Source organism: Jaculus jaculus, chromosome 6 (assembly GCF_020740685.1).
Source record: "Jaculus jaculus isolate mJacJac1 chromosome 6, mJacJac1.mat.Y.cur, whole genome shotgun sequence".
In the NCBI taxonomy this organism is placed as follows: domain Eukaryota; kingdom Metazoa; phylum Chordata; class Mammalia; order Rodentia; family Dipodidae; genus Jaculus; species Jaculus jaculus.
The window spans coordinates 63,786,222-63,807,251 of record NC_059107.1 but is presented as its reverse complement, the minus strand read 5'-3'; the positions used below and the strand labels follow the sequence as shown (position 1 = coordinate 63,807,251).

Below are 21,030 nucleotides of genomic sequence, written 5' to 3'. Positions count from 1 at the left end.
CCAGTTATAGTCTCCAGGCTGCTGTGAAGGTGGAGGCACACTCCCAGAATCGGAGCAGCACATTACGCCTACAGCCCAAAGGGGAAGGTGTAATTTCTGCAGCTGGTTTGGCCTTGTAGCTCCCTGTTTAGCTCTCTGTTCCCCCTTCATTCTGGTGCCCTACCGCCTCCCTGTCACCTTTCTAAAAAGGAACTGCATTCACAGAGGCTTCTGAGGGGGTCAGGCTGAGGATGAGCAAGGCAGGCCCATCACTGGAGGCTACATGTGCAGCCTTCACCCACCTAACCCAGGGTCAGACTGTGCCCAGCACGTGGCCAGTTGCCCTGGGCTGGCTGCCATGGCTCTTTTGCCCCCTCCCCAGGCTTGGGCTCTAAGATCCTCACCAATGCTCCTTACACAGACAGGGTGGGGGCTGGGAATCCAGACACTCCTCTAGGTTCCAGCAGGGTACCTCTGCCCTCTGCCCTCTCTTCTGACCCCTTTGGCACAGAACAGGAAACCTGCATGGGCTTCACCTCCTGCAGAGCTCTCCCAGAGATGTGGCTTCCCCTGGCCCCTGGCCTCTCCATCCTCACACCCTCTTGCCCCTGACTTCTGGGCTGTTTTTTTCTGTTTCTCTGCTCTGCCATGCCTTCTGCTTGGAATGCACCCCTGAAGTCTTTCCTCCTCCCTGCCTCTAGTGATCAGCCCCAAGACCCTGCTAGAAGTACCCTGACAGACACTGGCCTGGGTGAAACAAGTTGTTTCTAGACAAGGCAGTAGGACTGGACTCTAAGACTCTTCCAGCTTCCTTGATGGAGGTTTGGAGAGCTGTGTGCTGTCCTGTGTCCAGAGGAGAGAAGGCTGAGGAACCCGCCCTTGGTTCATGGCTCGGCCCAGCTAGGAGGCCTACTTTAGCCACAGAAGGAGTAAATGAAGGGATGGTTGGGAGTGGGAGTGGTCCTGATGTGGGTATAGTTGGGAAAAGTGGGGAGAACAGTTGAGTGGATGGTGCCAAAAGCAGTGAGAAAGTAGCAGGAGACCAGCTTTGGGCTGGCATGGCCTTCATCTCATTCATGTTACCTGGGGAGGTGGGCACTGTGCCTCATTCTCTAGATGGTTGGTTCAGGGGGGTTAGGGTGCTGCTCAAGGTCAGCTGGTGGAACCACGGAGACAGGCTTATGCAACTAGGGATCACATGTTCTTCCTACAGTTGGTTTTGAGGGTGCCTGGACAGAGGGAAAGCCCCAATCCTTCGGGGCTGGCCAGCTTTCCCTGGAGTGTGGCTTCTGACCCTGCTGCTAACCAGCGTGTTTGATTTGTAGCTTGCAGACGAGCTGGCGAGCTTGGCCGCCACTAACACGGTGTTGTCTTCATCCAGCCGTCATGTATGTATGCTTGTCTGTTTCTGGGTCCCTTGAATTCCTGGGGGTCTAGGGGCGGGAACAAAGCACAAAGAGGAGTGGAGCGTTTCCACATTCCCAGTAGCACACACTGAGCAGGCTCTGGGGTAGAGTCTCTGAAAGGTTGTTCCGTCCTGCTGCATCCTGGGATTTGTATCAGTGCTGGTTACCTGTGTGAGACCTGGGGTGGGGCGTTTGGAGGAGCAACCTGGGTGAGTGGAGGCAGGGCAGTCTATAGCCTAGACTCTGCATTCTGGAATCTGGGCAAGAAGTCTCTGCAGGGGATAGCAGGCTACCTTACCCCGTCCTCCCAGATGAGGAGCCCTGGCTGGTCCTCACAGGTCCTGAGAGGTGGGCTCCGGTCAGCCCTGCATTCCCAGTAGGACTCCTTTCTGTCTTCCTCTATTCATTGCCCAGTTGTCATCTCCTTGGTGTGGTTCCTTCAGGAGGAGGTATTTGGTGTGGAGCTTTCAGCCTGTGTGAAGTCCCACCCCAAGGCTAAGGGAGCTCTGACTGTAGGGGAGGGAGGCGTGAGTAGCTGGTTAAGTTCTAGGGAGGTATGGGCTGCACTGGGTGTCCTGTGGATTCTATAAGGGAGTAATGCCTGCCTTAGATTTTTTTCTGATTTGCCTTTGGTGAAAGATATAGGAAGCAAAAGACAGAGTTAAAACTATCATACTGTATTTCATCTCCGAGAGTCAAGCAATTGTAAACTGCTAAAATATGCCTAGAGTTTTACATATCTTTTATATGCACGCTCATTCTTTGAGTTTTACAATATTGAAATAATATTCCACTTTCTTTTTTAAAATTTATGTGTTTATTTGATACAGAGAAAGTGGCAGAGAGAGGGAGACAGAAAGAGAGAGGGAGAGAATGGGCACGCCAGGGCCTTCAGCCACTGTAAACAAACTCCAGATGCATACGCCCCCTTGTGCAGCTGGCTTATATGGGTCCTGGGGAATCGAATTGGGGTCCTTAGGGTCCACAGGCAAATGCTTTAACCGCTGAACCATTTCACCAGCCCATATTCCACTTTCTAATAATCTGCATTGTAAAGCTTAAATAGTATAATGTGAATGCTTTGCCTCAATTTTTTTTTTTTTCCGAGGTAGAGTCTCACTCTGGCCCAGGCTGACCTGGAATTCACTATGGAGTCTCAGGGTGGCCTTGAACTCATGGCGATCCTCCTACCCTCTGCCTCCCGAGTGCTGGGATTAAAGGCATGTGCCATGCTGCCCGACAATTTTTGTATTTTTAAAATATATGAATTAATATCATATAGATACACCACAAAGTGCTAACTACTCCTCATTATTGGAAGTTTAATTTGTTTACTCCAACCATTGTCCTCTTTATGTCCCTTAGAGAAGTTACTGTACTATTTTTTATAAGTCCGTCCATTTATTTTCTTGTGAAAATTTATTCCTAGACATTTTATAGCCTTTCTTGCTATTCTCAATAGAATGGCTCTTTCCCCTTATTATTGCTGGACTATAAGAAAACTTCTTTTCCTCTTCTCTCTTCCCCTCTTCTTTTCTCTCCCCAGTCTTCATCGCTTCCCTCCCCTCTCCTATTGTTCTGTTCTGTTTTCTTTTCTTCAGCTGGGAATTGAGCCTAGGGCCTGGTGCATACGAGGCAAACACTCTACCACTGACCTGTATCCCCAGCCCAGGAGACAGTTGTTTTGTGTACTTATTTTATTGAGCCCCTTCATTGGTTCTGATATTAAGTTTATTTTGTTGTGTTTTCCAGGCAAATAGGCCATTTTATTTAAATAAAGTATGACTTTCATTCTCACAGTTATATCTTACTCCTTTTGTCAGAATAATAGTCAAGAGTGGAGATGGCCAGTGAGAAAAGTTATTTGGCCATTGGTTAATGAGAATGTTTTTACCACCTTCTGTTAGTTAAGATAATGGTGAGTGCTTCTACCATTTTATACTAATTGTGGTGAAATGGGCTATTTCATGTAATTTCAGGAAATCAGGTTGTATATTCTGTTGTTCCATTGTCTATAGTTTAAGAATAAGAGTTTAATTTTATAAAATGACATTTGATACTTATCAAGATCATTCCTTTGTTTTATACTGCTTTGATAATATAATGTATAATGGTCCTGTGTACCTAAAATCCACATTGGTCAGTTGATTGGTAAGGGAATTATAGCTTGCCAAGACTGAAGCCCTGGTCTCCATTGCGATCAAACTGGCCAAGTGAGAAAAATTGCTTAAGCAGGCATCATTAAAGCACCTACCTGCTGCCACATTGAGGTTTTGCCATATCTATGTGTGTTCATTGCCATTTGATGCCCAGTCCTCTGTGGATTGGGTGCTGCATCATCCTTTCTTTATAAGCCATAGCCAAGATGTGTTAGCTATGATTTTTAGTTGTAGGTTGATTAACATTTGATAAGAACTTAATGATACAAAACAGTTGAGTAAGGTGTTCTTTTAAAGTTGAAGATCCTTGTACTTCTTATGCTCTCACACACGCACTTAAGGTTTTTTTAAAAAAAGGAGACCATTAAATTCAAATTTTACATACTTTTGTTATATTTACTTAGCTACCATACTAGTCCGGCTGGCATGAAGAGGTTTGGAGACAAGACACAGTTAGCCATGGTGACATATGTAGCTCACCTTTCTGGGAGCGCTGCCCAGGGTGTTTTAGAATAGCCTCAGGCTCTGGCTCTTAGATGGCTGACCAACTATGCTTAGCATTTGCCCATCCTGGAGAAAGGGACATTTGGAAGGAGACTTTCTATATATGACTGAGTTAGATTTCCTGTTACTTATTTTAGACCTTTTGCATCTTTATTGGTGTCACTTGTGGGTCATCTAATTAGGCTTCCATATGGAGTCACACTGGCTTGCACAGCATATTTTAGATGCTGTGCTACTTTCTCAGATGCTGAGGAGTCTGCACGCATGAGAATTCCTGTTTCTTAAGGTTCAACTATAAACTAGAGTTGCTCATTATGAATTTAATTTATACAGGTTGAAATGACATAATATACACATCTCAAAGTCTTGGTTTATGCATAAAATATACATTAATATGAGTAAGCTTAAAGTTAAAAATAATTACCAATCATATGACTTAAAAGGTAGTGGCTGCAGCCAGGCATGGTAGCACATGCCTTTAATCCCAGCACTTGGGAGGCTGTGAGTTTGAGGCCACTCTGAGACTGCATAGTGAATTGCTAGAGTGCAACCCTACCTTGAAAAACCAAAAAAAAAAAAAAAAAAAAGGTGGTGGCCAAGTGGGTTGTGCTTATAATTTAACTGAGAAATAGAATAGCTCTTATCTTTTCTTGCAAATATTAGTATATTATTTGAGCTTTGAATTATAGATTTTTCAATAATGCCTGTCTTGCATAGTTGTATTAGAGACAACTGCTCTAAATGAGTTGGCAAAACCAGACCCAGCCCATTTTTTGGAAGGGATTTGTTGATCATTTTCTACTTCTTCAGTCAGCTTGGTAACTTGGGCATCCCATACTGTCCCATCCTGCCTCTTAACCTGGGGCAGACCACATGCATCCCAGACAAGCAAGGCTTGCCCTCTGCACCGCTCAGTCTCCTCACTGACTTTGTATATTGGCATTGTTTCTATCCTTCCTTTCTTAGGCTTGCGGCATTTTTTCTATTTGATGGCTGTTTTGATTCCAAATGGCCAGCATTTTCATAATTATTCCAATAAAATATCTTTAATTTAGAGACTCAAGTCACCTTTGCACTCTCACCCTGAAATTTCCCTTATGTAAGATTTTGGGTATCTTGAGTTGTCATTCTGTTTTTTTATTTTCCTTCTAAAATCTTTTAGAAAAGATCTATGACTCAGTTTTCTCCCAACAGTTCTAATGCTGCTTTATGCTTAAATTCTTGTTCCATCTGGAGCCTGTGTGTAGTGGAGATTAATTTTTGCCATCTAGATAATCAATAATATATATGATAACCACATTAAAGAAAGTCCTGTCCTTTTTCATTAATCTGTAAGGATAGCTATGTCAAGTGTTTTAGTGGAACAAGTTCTAGAACAATAGATATAAAGCTATGTTTGATTTTGGGAATTGGCCATCATACAAGCCTGGACATGGAGATGGAAGTGTGGCTTGGTTGAAGTGTCCTGGAACCTTCACATTAGCGTGGCTGCATTTGTGGGCTCTTCTTTCAGTTCTGCTGCTTCGCTTGTTTTCCCCTATACTAATATTCCACTTGATAATTTGCAGAAGGAAGAAAGAAGGAACTAATTTGTTTGCTGTGCCAGAGCTTTGCTTTTCTTAGTTTTAGAATCATCTTATCAAAATTAAAAAAAAAAACAACTGTAGGATTTTATGATTGAGTTATAATAAATCTCTGGATCAATATAGGGAGAACAGATAATTTTACAATGTTTTTTAAACTGTAGCAAATGTCTTCCATTTTTCTAGGCTTAATGCTTTGTTCTCTAATTAATTTCTGCTCATATATAAATGAAATTGATTGTCACATGCTGATATTATTTCTAAAAGCTTTGTTGAAACTCTTTTTAAAAATATATTTATTTATTTATTAGAAAGAGAAAGAAAGGGAGCAAGGTGGGTGGGAGAAAGAGAGAGAGTTTGGCACACCAGAACCTTTTGCCAGTGCAAATGAATTCCAGGTGCATGTGCCACTTGTGCATCTGGGTTTACATGGGTACTGGGGAATCAAACCCAGACTGGCAGGCTTTGCAAGCAAGCAACTCTAACTTCTGAGCCATCTCCCCAGGCCCTAAACTCTAATTCTGATTCAAAGGTTCTTCTGGGCTTTCTGTGTTGTAATCAACCAATCATAATCATATAATTTGTTACTAAGAATTTTGCTTCTCTTTATATTTTGTATTTCTTTTATGTGCATCTGGCTTAACATGGATACTGGGGAATTAAATTTGGGTAGGTAGGTTTTGCAGGCAAGCACATTAACTGTTGAGCCATCTCTCTAGCCCTTATTTTTCTTTTATATTGTTTCCTTTTCTTGCCTTATTGCACTGTTTAGGACCTTTAGTTAGATGCTTTATGCAACTGTGATCAAGAATATTCTTTTCTGGGGCTGAGGTGATAGCTGAGCAGTTAAAGGAACTTGCTTGCAAAGTCTGTTGGCTCAGATTGAATTTCCCAGCTACCTGTGTCAAGTCAAATGGGCATTCGTTTGCACTGGCAAGAGATCCCGGCAAAACCATATACACACATATGCAGTAAATAAATAAACATGTAAAAAAGAATATTCTTTTCTGCTCCTAATTTAAAAATGAGTGATGTATGTTTTACCATGAAGTCTACATTTAAAAAGTGATTTACTACTAGCTCTTTAACAGTTTTTATCCTGAACTTTAAGTTTTATTGAATATTTTTCTTGTATCTGTTGACATGACCATTTAATTTTTCTTCTTTAACCAGTTAATGTGGTAAATTACCATGACTTATTTTCTTTTTTTAGTTACAAAACACTTCACATTTCTGAAAAAAACTAACCTAGTCATTATATATTGTCTTTTCCCCCTGCATTGCAGTACTCACTTTGCACATATTTAGTTTAGGACTTCTTTTTGCATTAAGTTTTACAAATGACAATGGCTTGAAGCTTCATTCACACTGTTCTTTTCAGGTTTTAGAGTCCACAAGTGTGACCTTAGAGAATATCGTGGAGTCCTTAAGTGTAACTTAGAAGATGCCTTGGGTCCAGATGCATGGCCTCTCATCTCTGAGAGAACAAAACGAGACTGGCATCATCTGCTGCCTGAGTGTTTGGCAGATTCACTTGTAGAACTGTCTAGACTTAGCATTCTTCTTGGGGATATTTTAAATTGCTGCTGCAATTTAAAAAATATTTATAGGACCTTTGAGATTTTCTGTTTCTAGGTGAGTCACTTTCGGTGATTTATGTCTTATAGGAATGCATCTATTTTCTTTAAAAAATATTGGCATAATATTTTTCACAATACCCTATAAAAATTGTCTTCTCAATCTAGTTATGTACATTACTTTTTTGTTTTTGCCATTGTGATTTCTTTTTTCCACATTTAAATGTTTATTATTATTATTATTAACAAGATGTTTCCTATGGATACATCATATGTTGGCACCCTCTTTTCCCTTGTCCCTGCCCCCCTTTTGTTGGGAATGCTCCTCAGTGAGTTTGCAGGTATTCCCCATGGGGTTGTGGTTTATGCATTGTGGGAGCAGTAGTTAGTTTGGGGGGATGCCTTTGGGCATGATATCGCAATCCGTGGCTCTTATAATCTTTCTGCCCCCTCTTCCACAAAATTCCCTGAGCCGAGGTGGCTGAGTTTTAAGTCTACTTCAGTGATGAGCTCTTAAGAGCCTCTGAATCTCTGCTTTGGTAGGTGTTGAGTATCCTCAGGGTCTGTCTCCTACACCCTGGTGCTGATTGTTGGGTTCAGCATGGAAGCAGCACTCATTTTCATCTCCCCAATTCCTCTGTGGATTCAGCTGTGTCTTGGCTGAAGTGTGAGGGGCAGCTTATCTCCTCCTGTCTTGCTACCTTCTGGAATGGAAGAACAGATTCTCCAACAGAGAGTGAAGTCAGGATAGATTAAGTAAGATGAGCATTATTAATGTAGGGAGAATTTGATATATGTAACCCCGTCTTTTAGCCAAAGACTAGTGAGAGCTTGACACTGGAGAGCATAATCTTTGTCTCCATAGGATTCTGATCTGGTTCCCAATTCCAGATATGGGTTCCTTTACACTGAGCAGATCTCTTAATCAATCAGAAAACTATTGATTACTCACTGAGGTTGTGTACCACTATTGCACTCGTGTGTACATCCTGTCAGTGTGTTTGCTTCTGAATAGCTAAGACCTTTGGTTGCTTAGACTGTTGTTGGCCACTTTCACTTTGTAGTTTATGTAGCACATTCCAGCACTAGACAGGCTAACTGTCTGGGGCCTGGCTTTCCTCTGAATTCCAGCCAGGTCTCCCTGTGCAGTGTGTCAGCAGCATATAGTGTCTTCAGCGATAGGGTCTTAGATTTTGCCTCAGGCAGGTAATCAAGTGCTTTGAGAGAATGCTGTCTTGATTTGGTGATCTCGTAGGTCTCGCGGGTCAACAGCTCGATGTGGGTAGCAACCAATTTCTGGATGTATATCATTTTTTATTCCTAAATTATATTTAATTTTTTCTTTCCAAAATTTTTTAGATTATTTTCAGTGCTTTCAAAGAGTCAATTTTTTTTGGGGGGGGCTTTTGAGGTAGGGTCTCATTCTAGCCCAGGCTGACGTGGAATTCACTATGTAGTCTCAGGCTGGCCTCGAACTCATGGTGATCTTCCTACCTCTGCCTCCTGAGTGCTGGAATTAAAGGCACGTGCCACCACGCCTGGCCAAAAGAGTCAAATTTTGAGTCAATCTTCTATGTTGCTTTTTTTTTTTAAAAGCTTATTAACCTCTTTATGGTTTCCTAATAAAATTCCCTGTACATATTGCTTTATGCACTTGACAGTGTTTGACAAGTAATATTTTTTATCATTTTCCATTCTGAATATTTTCTTATTTCTGTTATTTCTTTTTGACATCTGAATTGTCTAACAATGTATTTTGGAGCTGGAGAGATGGCTTAGCAGTTGAGAACTCTTGCTTGCAAAGCCTGACAGTCTGGATTCAATTTCCCAGTACTCATGTAAGCCAGATATACAGAGTGGCATATGCATCTGGAGTTTGTTTGCAGTGGCAAGAGGCCCTCCCAGTATGCCCGTATTTTCTTTCTCTCTCTCTCTGCTTGCATATAAATTCTCTCTGCTTACAAATAAATTGTCTCTGTTTGCTAATAAATTCTCTTTGTGTCTCTCTGCTTGCAAATAAATAAATCTATTTTGGAAGTTCCTAACTTGTATTTTAAGGTAACATTTTTGTTGCTGATATTGGCTAAGCTTAGCTGTACTGGGTTCCCGATAATGCAGTCTGGGCACAATAACACTTGGAAGTAAGGAAAAGGTCATGTGTGCTCATAGAAGAACATATATTTACCAAAGGTATTTTACGGGTAACATGCCTACTTAGGACATACTCGTTAACATGTTATTCAAACCTGTGTTGCTTCTTAGTTTTACGTATGTGGTTATCATTTTCTCAGAGATAAAATGTATTAAAGTTGTACTTTGATGTGTTATTTGCCAGTTGCTTTTGAAATTTGGCTTATTTTTACCTTAATGTACTTGATGCTGTTATTTGGTAAAAATAAGTTTAAAATTCATACATTTTGATGTATAATTGAATCTTTTCATAATGTACCACTTTGCCTTAAAAATATCTGCCAATGAGTTTTTCTTGAAGTCTATTTTGTTTATTTAATATAACCATACTGGCTTTCTCTGCTTTGACATTCCCCTAGTATATATTTCTCTATTTTTTAATTTAATTTTTAAATAAAAAGGTTGCATACATAGACCCCCTTTCCCTCAGCTCCCCTACTACTGAGGGTCTTTGGTGGGGTTATTAGTATTCATTGTGGGGGCCTCAGTCAGTCTCTGCAGGGATGGGGAAACAATGTCTCAGGCTATTCCCACCCACTCTGAGTCTCTCACAATCTTTCTGCCTCCTCTTTCATGATACTCCTGAGCCTTGGTGGGCAAGATAGGGATTGATTTAATGTTGCTTTCTCTGTAGACCCTGAATATCTGTTTTTATGAAGTCTGAGTGGTCACAGTGTCTTTCACTGTTTCCCTGGAACTGGTTTATTTTTCTATTTTTTTAACTTTCAATTTTCTGTGGCTTTATGTTTTAGATAATTCTCCTGCAGACAGTAAATATATGGATTACCTCTGTCTTAAAATTTATCATTCTTAATATTTTTACTGATGTGTTTGGATTTTTTTTGTCTTCTTATTTGTTTTTGTCTCTGTTAGCTTCATCCTTTTTTCCCCACCTCCTCTCCCTCTCCTTCCTCCCTTCCTTCCTTCCTTCCTTCCTTCCTTCCTTCCTTCCTTCCTTCCTTCCTTCCTTCCTTCCTTCCTTCCGTCTCTTCTTCTCTCCTTCCCTTTCTTTTGTTTGGTACTGGATTGAACCTATGACCTCAAGCATGCTAGGAAGGCACTTTATCACTGGGCTACATTGCCAGTCCCCTTTTTTGCTTTTTGGATTAATTCCTTTTCTTCCTTTCATTTCCCCTCTCACATTTCCTCTCTTTCTTTCAGTCTTAAAGCTGTGTATTGCTTCGGTTTCCTTAATAAATAGTATACAATTCTTGTTTGTTTGAGGCAGTATTACTAGGTAGCCCAAGCTGGCCTTAAGTTGAAGTCCTTCTGCCTCATCCTCCCAAATACAGAGATCACAGGTATGCACACCAACATCTATCTTCAAAAAATTTTAAACTTTGGGGCTGGGGAGATGGCTTAATGGTTAAGTGCTTGCCTGTGAGCCTAAGGACCCTGGTTCGAGGCTCGATTCCCCAAGACCCACGTTAGCCAGAATCACAAGGGGTGCACGTGTCTGGAGTTTGTTTGCAGGGGCTGGAGGCCCTGGCACCCATTCTCTCTCTCTTCCTCTTTCTCTCTCTGTCTATCGCTCTCAAATAAATAAATAAAAATAAACAAAAATATTAAAAAAATAAAAAACTTTTAAACTTTTAGTTTTTGTTGACAACATCTATACATATAGACTATGTATCATAATCCCCTCCAAATACTCTCCCCTCTCCCCTCCTGAGTCCCACCTGCACTGAATCTCTTCTTCTTCCCAGCCAGCCCCTCTTCTATTTCGATGTCATCATTTTTTCCCTCCTATTATGCAGCTCTTGTGTAGTTAGTGTCAGCCATTGTGAGGTCATGAATACCACAGCCACTTTGAGTATGGAAGACAGTATTGTGAGCACTCCTCCCTTTCTTTTGGCTTATATTACATTCTTTCTGCCACTTTTTCTGCTGCAATGGTCTTTGTGCCTTGGAGGGCATGATAGAGAAGTCTCACTTAATGCTGAACTGTCATTTCTTGTCAACCTTTTGATGAATTTTGAGTCACCCCAGTGCTTATCGCCATCTGAAAAGAGAAGCATCTTTAACCAAAAGTGAAAGTAGCATAAATTTATGGGCATAAACATAAGAATTTAGATGGTATTTTCATGGCATAATATATTCATTTAGACAGACAACAGTAGTAGTTTCCATCCTAAGGCTTATGACCTCCCTAGCCATAGGCTTTTGATTAGGTTTTCAGTACCAGGCAGCAATTCCCTTCCTTGGGAGCAGACCTCAATTCCAATCAGAGAGCTGGTTTCCCCCATGACAGATATGCCACTATTTCACCAGTTGATACATTTGGCCTGGCTGGCCAGCCATAGAATTTTCAGGGTCCACTGCTACTTAACACCATTGATGATTTAATTTTCTCTCCACACAGGCATGCTGCATAGCGTAGGCTGCATAGCTCTTTCCAGCATCATGACAGCTAGTCAGCAGTTTAGCTCCTGCTTTATTCTTCAGTGACCTGAAGCTCAGGCATGTGGAGTCTTTAGCAATAGGGTTTTAGTTCTGTGGGCAACTAAGAGCCTTGGCAATAGCCTGTAATGTTTTGGAGATATCAGGGGCCTCCTCAACAACAACTCCCTGGAAGGTGTCCTACCTCAGCACTGAAATTTTCTTATAACAACCTGTGGCTTCTGGACACAGCACTGTCTAACCCTACAGAGTACTTCTGCCCAAATTCTCTCTTCAAAACATATTTATATATATATTTATTTATGTAGAGAGAGAGAATATGAAGGTACACCAGGGATTCTTGCTAATATACATGAATTCTAGGCACATGTACCCCTTTGTGCATGTGGCTTGACGTGTGCACTGAGAAATTGAACCCAGCCTGTCAGGCTTTGCAAGCAAGTGCTTTTAACTGCTGAGCCATCTCTCCAATCCCTCTCTCATTCTTTTTGACATACATATTATTTAACTAGCAAGGAAGTAGGTTCCCATCTACTATACCATCTTTGATTTTGATTAACACTCCTCCCACTCCTTCCTCCCTTCCATTCCCTGACCACACTTAGACCATTTGACCCCAGATTACTGTTGCTCTGCTTGCATGTGAGTGACACCCTCCTCTCAAGCCCTCTCCTCCCTCCCTCATGGCCCCTTCTGCTCTCCTGGCCTCTGCTACTGGCTTTACTCCAACCCACTTACAAATCTAAGCATTTGGAGATAAGATCCACCTGCCTACCCCATTTTTAAATCTTCACAAGCTATTTACGTGAGCAAAGTCTAAATTTAGTTTGTATGCATAACCACTCCTAGAATATGGTTGGGAACTTAGACTGTTTTCTACATATTTTCAAACATTTGTTCAATATTTTAGTCATTTTAAATTATATTAAAACATATTTTAATTTTAAAATATTTTATTTATTTGCAAGAGGGCAAGAGAGTGTGGATGTGTGTGTTCCAGGGTCTCTAGCCACTGAAAAAACCACCCGATGCATGCATCACTTCGTGCATCTATCTGGCTTTATGTGGATCCTGGGGAATCAAACCTGGGTTGTCAGGCATTGCAAGCAAATGCCTTATCCACTGAGCAATCTCTCCAGCCCCATTATTATTATTATTATTATTATTATTATTGTTGTTGTTGTTATTTTTCCCCAAGGTAGTGTTTTACTGTAGCCCAGGCTGACCTGGAATTCACTATGTAATCTCAGGGTGGCCTTGAACTCATGGCGATCCTCCTACCTCTGCTTCCCAAGAGTTGGGATTAAAGGCATGCCCCACCACACCCAGCTTATATTGTTATTTTTTAAGTAATCAGATTTCTTTTTAGCGTCAGTCATATTTTCTGTTCCTTTTGGTATGTGAGCCTTCTTCCTCTTAGACTCATTTCTCCTTTTCTTATAGTCAAATCTGTTGAATTTTTTTTATTGGAGTCAATTTGTATTATAAGCTTTATCACTTTCTAATTGTTTGAAAACGTTATTATACCTCTATTTTGGGAATATTGGTTTCTTTAATATTATTTTTTTTCAGTACTGTTCACTGTGCTGCTGCCATTCTTTTTTTTTTTTATTTTTGGTTTGGTTTTTTGAGGTAGGGTCTCACTGTAGCTCAGGCTTACCTGGAATTCACTATGGAGTCTCAGGGTGGCCTTGAACTCACAGTGATCCTCCTACTTCTGCCTTCCGAGTTCTGGGATTAAAGGCGTGCGCCATGCTGCCCGACAATTTTTGTATTTTTTAAAATATATGAATTAATATCATATAGATACACCACAAAGTGCTAACTACTCCTCATTATTGGAAGTTTAATTTGTTTACTCCAACCATTGTCCTCTTTATGTCCCTTAGAGAAGTTACTATTCTATTTTTTATAAGTCCATCCATTTGTGCTGGGATTAAAGGTGTGCACCACCATGCCCAGCTTTGTGCTGCTGTCATTCTTACTCTGATGGCTTTTGTCAGAAGTTCTGGATAGTTCTCAATTGGTTACCTCTTCTATATGATGTAGTCCAGTGGTTCCTTCAGGAGCTCTGATTAGACATTCAATGAACTACCTCTATCCTTCATGTCAACTAACCTTTTGTGTTATAGCCAGCTATCTGTCTTGGGCTTCTGCATCCCCAGATGCAAACCATATGGTTTGAAATGGTTTAAAAAGTAATTGTGCCAAGAGCAAGCACATACAGACACAATATGGCTTAATAACTAAGTGCAGTACTTACATTGCACTGGGCATTACAAGCAATGCGGAAACAAGTGAAAGTGTCTGGGTGGATGCGAGGGTTCTAGTGCACTGTAGGCAAGGCACTTAAGCATCCTCAGATTTAGTCTGCACTCGGAGGTCCTGAGACATGGAAGGTCTGCTGTGTGTGTTTATGTTGCATGTTTACTGTTTTCTGAAGATGTTTCTTCAGTTCATTGTCTTTAGCAGTTTCTGATCAGCTGCTTACTCAGTTTACTAGTTTTCCATCTCAAGGATTACAGTTCCTTATTTCTGAAAGCTCTTTCTTTTCCAAATCTGCTTGTTTAGTTTTGAAGGTCTCTTGTCCCTTGGTATATTTCTAATGTCTCGTTTTTTTGAGAAGCCCTTTGTTCAGTGTTATTTCTGACACTTCTGGTTTCTGTTGTTCTAACAGGTCTGGTTGGTTCTAGCTGGCTCTTGCTCATGGTGTCTCCTTCCTCATGTGTTTCACTATTTTTGATTGTGAACTCATGTTCCTTGGAACTTTATCTGAGAATTCTTTGAGGCCTGGATGGAAGTCACATTCTTCCAGAGAGGATATGTGTTTACTTTTACCAGATGCCTGGAGACACTACAAACCCAGATTTACTTAAATGTTCAGTTTGTGGCTTTTTGGGTCCCATAGTTAGTATGCATTTGGCTCCTTTTTTCTCTGGATTTTTCCTTTCTCATTTACCCCTAAGGGTTTTCTTTACACCCTCATCAGCTCTGCTCTGTATTTCACGAGGATTTTAAAGGGATCTGTTAATTCAGATGTTCCTGCTGGGAAGAGTTCTCTGGTTGTCTAGTTTGTCATTTTGCTGGAAATCAAAGTCTGCTTTAATTTTAAATTTGACAGTCCTGTTTTTCATCAGGAGGGTTATATCTCCTGGACTCAGAATTTTGATTCTTGCTGGTAGTGTCTTCTTGAGATTTCCTATGAACGTGAGCAAATATTTTGTTTCTGCTTTGTATTCTTCTCTTCAGCCCAAGGGAGACATTTTTCTTAGTTCTCCATGTTGCTCTTCTTGTGAACTTTAATGTCATCACCCTGTCCTTTACTTATCCTTACAGGGGGAAGTTCTTGCTTGTCAAGGTCTGGGAGCTCAGGTGGAATCTGTCCATTAATACACAGCCCCCTTGAAAGTCAAATTCAGATCAAAGGAAGGAAGAAATAGAGTTTGATTTTGTGGGTTGGGAATGCAACAGTATGAGGGATCAGGCCAAATCCAGGACTAGAGGCTTTTCTTCTGGGTTGAAGATAGCTCTCTTTAACACAGCAGCCAGTGCTAGCTAGCCAGGTCATAGCTGTGGGGTTTGCCAATGAATCCTATACAAGAGTTTCCTAGGTAAAAGAGAGTGGCTCAGTGATTAAAGGCACCTGGGTAAAGTGGAACATTTGTTTGGCATTTGTTTGCAGTGGCATGAGACCTTGGCATGAATACACACACACACACACACACACACACACACACACACACACACACACACACACAAATAAATATAAAAAAGGTGAGTTGACTATCTCCACCAGGCCCTTTAGGCAAGGACTTGAGAGAACTTCCTACAGTATTGGCTGAGTAGATTCTAAACTTTATGGGCTGAGACACTGGGAAGGCTGGTTTTCTCAGCCTTTTCAAGCTTCTGCACTGAGAACACCACAATGGTAACTCAGTCCAGCGCATGGTTTCTCTGAAGGCTCAGCAAACTGTGATTGGAGGTGGGAGAGAAGTAAGAATGAATGACTGGAAACTCCTGGTAGCTGACAAGATAGGTTGATACATTTAGCTCCAGAAGCAAGGACAGCCTTATTGCTTTGGGCCCTGGTGGTGTTTATGTGGACACCTGTCAACGGTCCACACTGGCTTGCTTACTTTTCTCACTGACATTATTTCCCTAGGCATGTCACTGAATTCTTCCCACATAGAATTAGGACTCTAGGTAGGGGACATTTTTCTCTGTTGAGGTGACTTAGCCTGCCCATGCCCCGACCCAGCACATTTAGTTTAGGTTCAAGGTCTTGTACTTCATGAGTTCTGACAGTAATTTACCCCAAGACTTTGAAGCAGTTTTTTTTCAAGTGTTTCCAGGGTGTGGCTCCCAAGGGGAGGAGCACTTGCACAAGTTGCTGACTAGCCTGTCTGTGCCGTGAGGACGCACTGAAGCTTGAGCATTGAGGGTGGGTGCTTCAACTTCAGCCACACTCACAGTCTCGCCGATGCTTTGGGAAACATCAGCTGAGTTACTTAGGAAGGCCCCTACCTTCTCAAATGCAGACTTTCCAAGGACAGGCTCCTGACAGTACTAGAAATGCTACAGTTACTACAGGCACTTGAAAATCACAGAAGCCTCTCTTTTTTTTTTTTTTTGAGGAAGGCCTAACAGTCTGGCCTTTTTTTTTTTTAACACACACACACACACACACACACACACACACACACACACAGAGAGAGAGAGAGAGAGAGAGAGAGAGAGAGAGAAGAAGAAGGAGGAGGAGGAGGAAAGAATTGGCATACCAGGGCCTCTAGCCACTGCAATCGGATTCTATATGTGTGTACCCCGTTGTGCCCATGTGTGACATCGCATGCTTGTCTCACTGTGTGTCTGGCATACATGGATCCTGGATATTCGAAGATGAGTTCTTAGGCTTTGCGGGCAAGCACCTTAACCACTAAGCCATCTCTCTAGCCTGAAGCCTCTGTCTTTATCCCAATCCCTGGGGTTGATACGGGGTACAGCCTGGCCTCCCCCATGCCCATGGGTTCTGATTAGGGAGTTCAATGCCTGGCATTGGTGCAATATGGTCCTTCCTTGTGACTTATTCTTTCTCTCATTCTCTCAGAGCAAATACAAATGGCCCATCAAATGACAAGTGAAGGCATTGGGGGTGGGGGGGGTGAGAGGAGGGAAATCAGAGCCACAATCTGTTAGCTATTTGGAGTAATTGGTGATTTGCTGTGTTTGCTGGTTGGGAAGCACAGTGCATACTTTACGGTCTCTCCTGTTACGGGGGCTGGAGTCACCCGCCGATACTGGATCCCTGTTGCTGGAGCCCTTGGCTCGGGGCGCCTTCCCCTGCTTGGCATTCCTGTGGTCTTTTCGGGGGTGCACCCCTCTTCCCTCAATGTGCACTGCAGGGGGGACAGCCTGGGGTGAAACTTGTCTGGCAAACTCAAGGGCCCCATCAGAGAAGAGGTACCCTGGCTCCCTCCAGCTTCTGCTCTCATCCTGCCTGCCACCATCCTCCTCCCCAAGGGGACTTTCCCCTGGCTTGAGGGACCTGCTAGCCAATCCAGAATAAAAAAGGTTCTTCTCTTTCTAGAGACACACTCTCAGCTTTCCTTAACAAGTCACAGTTCAGAAAGCTTCTGCTGGGCTTTAACCTTTCTAGCCCTGTTGGTCCTGCACAGCTTTCCCCAGCTCACGTCAAAAGGCACTTGGAACTGATGCAGCCTCCAGCTCTGAGTGTAATGCTCCTCTGCGGGTTCCTGGTGATGCATCTTCACTCACCCGGTGTCTGTGCATGAAACGCATTTGCACAGGAAACCAGAACTGAGCTAGTGACAAGTTCGAAGAAGGTTTTCAGAGTAACGTGACTTTGTGTATAAAAATGCACATGGTAACTAGAAAGTAGGTTGACTTTGGCACATAGTGGGCTCCCCCAAATCCTTTTAAAATTGAATTTAAGATAGCTAATATTAGTGTCTGTAGCCTGATGAATGCCTCTGCAGCCCTGGGAAGGCCTTCAAAAATAGTTTTTCTCTTAAGTAGATCGCTGGAACTCTTGTGAAGCAAAACTGTCTACATAAGCAGAATGAAGGTTGGGAAAGTTCCTGCTTCCCTGGGCCCTACTGGAACCACCACACATTGTGAATTAGAGGTGTTTCATGGCTTTCTTTGTAGGTTTGAGGACTTCTCTGGGATCTTCTTTCACTTAATCTACTGAGTAGATTCCATCACTTCAAGCATTCTGGATGACGGCCTTAAGAGGGACCAAGTCATAGGTCATGCACCTAGCATAGACTCTTGAGTTGAGAAAGGGCCAGCAAGCTTGGGTTCCCTGAAGGCCCCCCACCTATGTGGATCCCTGTCTGGAAGGGGCTGACAGTCAAATGATCAGGTCCTGTCACCATGTGCTTGGCTTTGCTGTGTTGTATATGTCTGTGTTTACTGGGCTTTAGAGCGCAATTTAGCACTTGGGCTACATGCCTTCCTTCCCTCTTCTCTCTGCCGACACGGCTTGAAGGCAGGGTACACAGGATAGGGCTCCTTCTGCAGAAAAGAAAGGTGGTTGAGGAGCGTCCACAGGGGGCTGACAACCCAGTGTTCCCCTTGTGGAAACAGTTAAGAGACTTTTGCTATGAATGCACAGAGTTCTGCTGAGCCAATGTGGTAGCTGGATGTGGGCAACTGTCTATGTGGTTTTATCTGGGGGGGAGGGTGTTAAGTGGTTTAGTGTGCACGAGTGGGATAGGTTTGAAGTCATGTCTAGGGAATTTTCTGGTCTATGTACCTCCACGAGGACTTGTGCGTTACATATGTGTTTGTACTTACATGTCAGGAACAAATAGTCTTAATTTCTTAGACCTCAGGAAATTAATTGAAGAATTTGGGGAATTCTATCATCATTCCTGTCATGCAGATGTTAAGCTCAGGGTAACAGAGTTAGGCATGAAACTGATGATGCTGGCACTGTCAGCAGGAGCAGTCATGCCAAACTCCAGCATGTCCTCACAAACAACTCAAGGCCTCAGTGTAGCCCATCATCCTAGTGAGCCATTGTGATTTCTCTAAGGCTTTCATGCACCTAGGCTGTCTGCTTGGGGTTAATAAATGTACTAAAACCTGCTTAATATTGTAAAAGTGGGCTGCTTTACTTAGAAGTGGGTGTGTAGTTCTATATAGTGACCCAGGGATTATGTAACTTTTAAAATTTTGGAATAAATGAGTTTTACCATAAGCTTTTCTCTTTGATTCAAGTGGACCTTCTGGCTACATGGGAGATTGAGGTTGGAGAATTGCCAATTTGAAGTCTGCCTGGGCAACTTGGCAAAACTCTGTCTTAAAGTAAACAAAGCTGGGGATATAGCTCAGTGGTAGAGCACTTGCCTGGCATGTATGAGGGTTTGATCCCCAGTATGGGAGCAGAGGTGGAGTTCTGTCTGTAGTCTACTTACTGACCTCACAGAAAGAAAGACTTAAAATCATTGTTTCCACTTTTGTTTTTTATATTCATGAGATGTGTCAGACCTCTGAATGGTACTGGGGGGTTACATGTTTAGACTGCACTACACTTATTTTGGTCCTTGAGGATCGGGATGCTCATTAGACTGGATTGTTTGTTACCAACTCTATTTGCTCAGGAACTGACTGTTGGCTATTAGCTGAAATTGGAAAGGCTTCCAGACCTGTCTTGACCAGACTTACTTCATTGGATGATGGAATGATGAGTGGCCTTGAACTTTGGACATGGGCAGATACAGTTGAAAGAGCTAGACTTCTTGTTCGAGCCTCAGATGACACTTTAAAAACCAAGCCTTATGCCTTTCTTCCTGTGCCTTGCTGTGGTCCAGGGTTGATGTTTGGCTATCCCTGAATGAGGTTAAAAACTTACTTGGTATTTTGAGAACATTGTGCTTCTTGGAGCTGTGGAGGAGGGGCTCTGTCAGTGGTGGAGGGTCAACTTCTTTGGTATACCTTGTTGGGGAAAGTTTTTTTGGGGACTTATCTCAGGGGTATGCTAGCATATTCTTGATTTCTTGGACAAGAGAAAGAAGAATGGGCTTGAGCTTGGGATAACTCCCTCAGAAGCCAGATGGCAACATGATGTTTTTAACTCATATCCCTGATGTGTTAAAAAAAAATTTTTTTTTTTCTGTATAACAACTTAATTTCCTCTTTGAGCTCTCATTTTTTCCTAATGATAGAAAATCCCTGGTAATCTTCAACATTTTGGGTTTAAATTTAGTCACTTTGGATTGGCTTTTCCCTCTGCATCCTTGAGACGGTCAGCTAAATTCTGGTTTGGATTTCCAAAATGCCCTTACTTTCCCAGGGCGGGGACGAGAAGGGAGCCCTGGTCCTCAGTCTGTGTCCTTCCTGGTGTCTGTGATGGCATTTGATGACAACATCCTCTCTAAGCCCTGTGATCTTGCCAGGTCTCCTTGATTTTCCTCCCTCCCTTTCTCCCCATCCTTTCTTTCCCCCCTCACTTACCCTTCCTTCCTTCCTTCCTTCCTTCCTTCCTTCCTTCCTTCCTTCCTTCCTTCCTTCCTTCCTTCCTTCCTTCCTTCCCCTCTCTCTCTCTCTCTCCCTCTTTCTTTCTTTCTTTCTTTCTTTCTTTCTTTTCTCTCCTTCCCCTCTCATCTTCCTTTTCTTGTTCTCTTACCTATCCCCTTTTCCCCTTTCCTCCTCCTCTCTCAGCCCTGTGATCTTGCCAGGTTTCCTGACACTTTCTTCTCCTCTCCTTTCTCTCTTTTCTCTCCTTCTGACCCTTTCCTTTCTCCTGTCTCCCCTCTCACTTTTCCTCCTCCTTCTCACCCCATTCTCTGTCCTGTTTAGCAGCTCTCTGATGGTACTGTGTGGTCTTTAGGAAATGTCAAGGCCTCTCTTTCTCTTAATTCTTTTTTTTTTTTTTTTTTTTGGTTTTTCGAGGTAGGGTCTCACTCTGGCTCAGGCTGACCTGGAATTCACTATGTAGTCTCAGGGTGGCCTCGAACTCTCGGCGATCCTCCTACCTCTGCCTCCCGAGTGCTGGGATTAAAGGCATGTGCCACCACGCCCGGCTCTCTCTTAATTCTTATGTAGCCTCCTTCTGTCAAGTGCCCTCAGTTCCTCCAGCAACTTCTGGCTGGCTACTATCATTAGATCTCCACCATGCATGCAGGAGGAATCTGGGTCAGGGTACACTATGCCTCATCTGAAACCATCACATGCCTCTGCTTCTTGCTTCTGTTCCCCTCTGCACTTC

The 21,030-nt window shown here is 42.5% G+C and overlaps 1 protein-coding gene across 10 annotated transcripts in view; it reads left to right on the top strand.

Moving 5' to 3' along the window:
- Positions 1-21,030, top strand: part of Dysf (dysferlin) — a 258,409-nt gene that overhangs the window by 191,165 nt on the left and 46,214 nt on the right. For 6 of the 10 annotated variants that reach the window (XM_045151445.1, XM_045151441.1, XM_004668292.2 and 3 more), the window contains one exon: positions 1,305-1,367. The exons of the other annotated variants lie outside the window; for them this stretch is intronic. In XM_045151445.1, the coding sequence (XP_045007380.1) occupies positions 1,305-1,367 (63 nt within the window). The remainder of the gene's footprint in view (positions 1-1,304; positions 1,368-21,030) is intronic. 10 annotated transcript variants of the gene reach the window in all.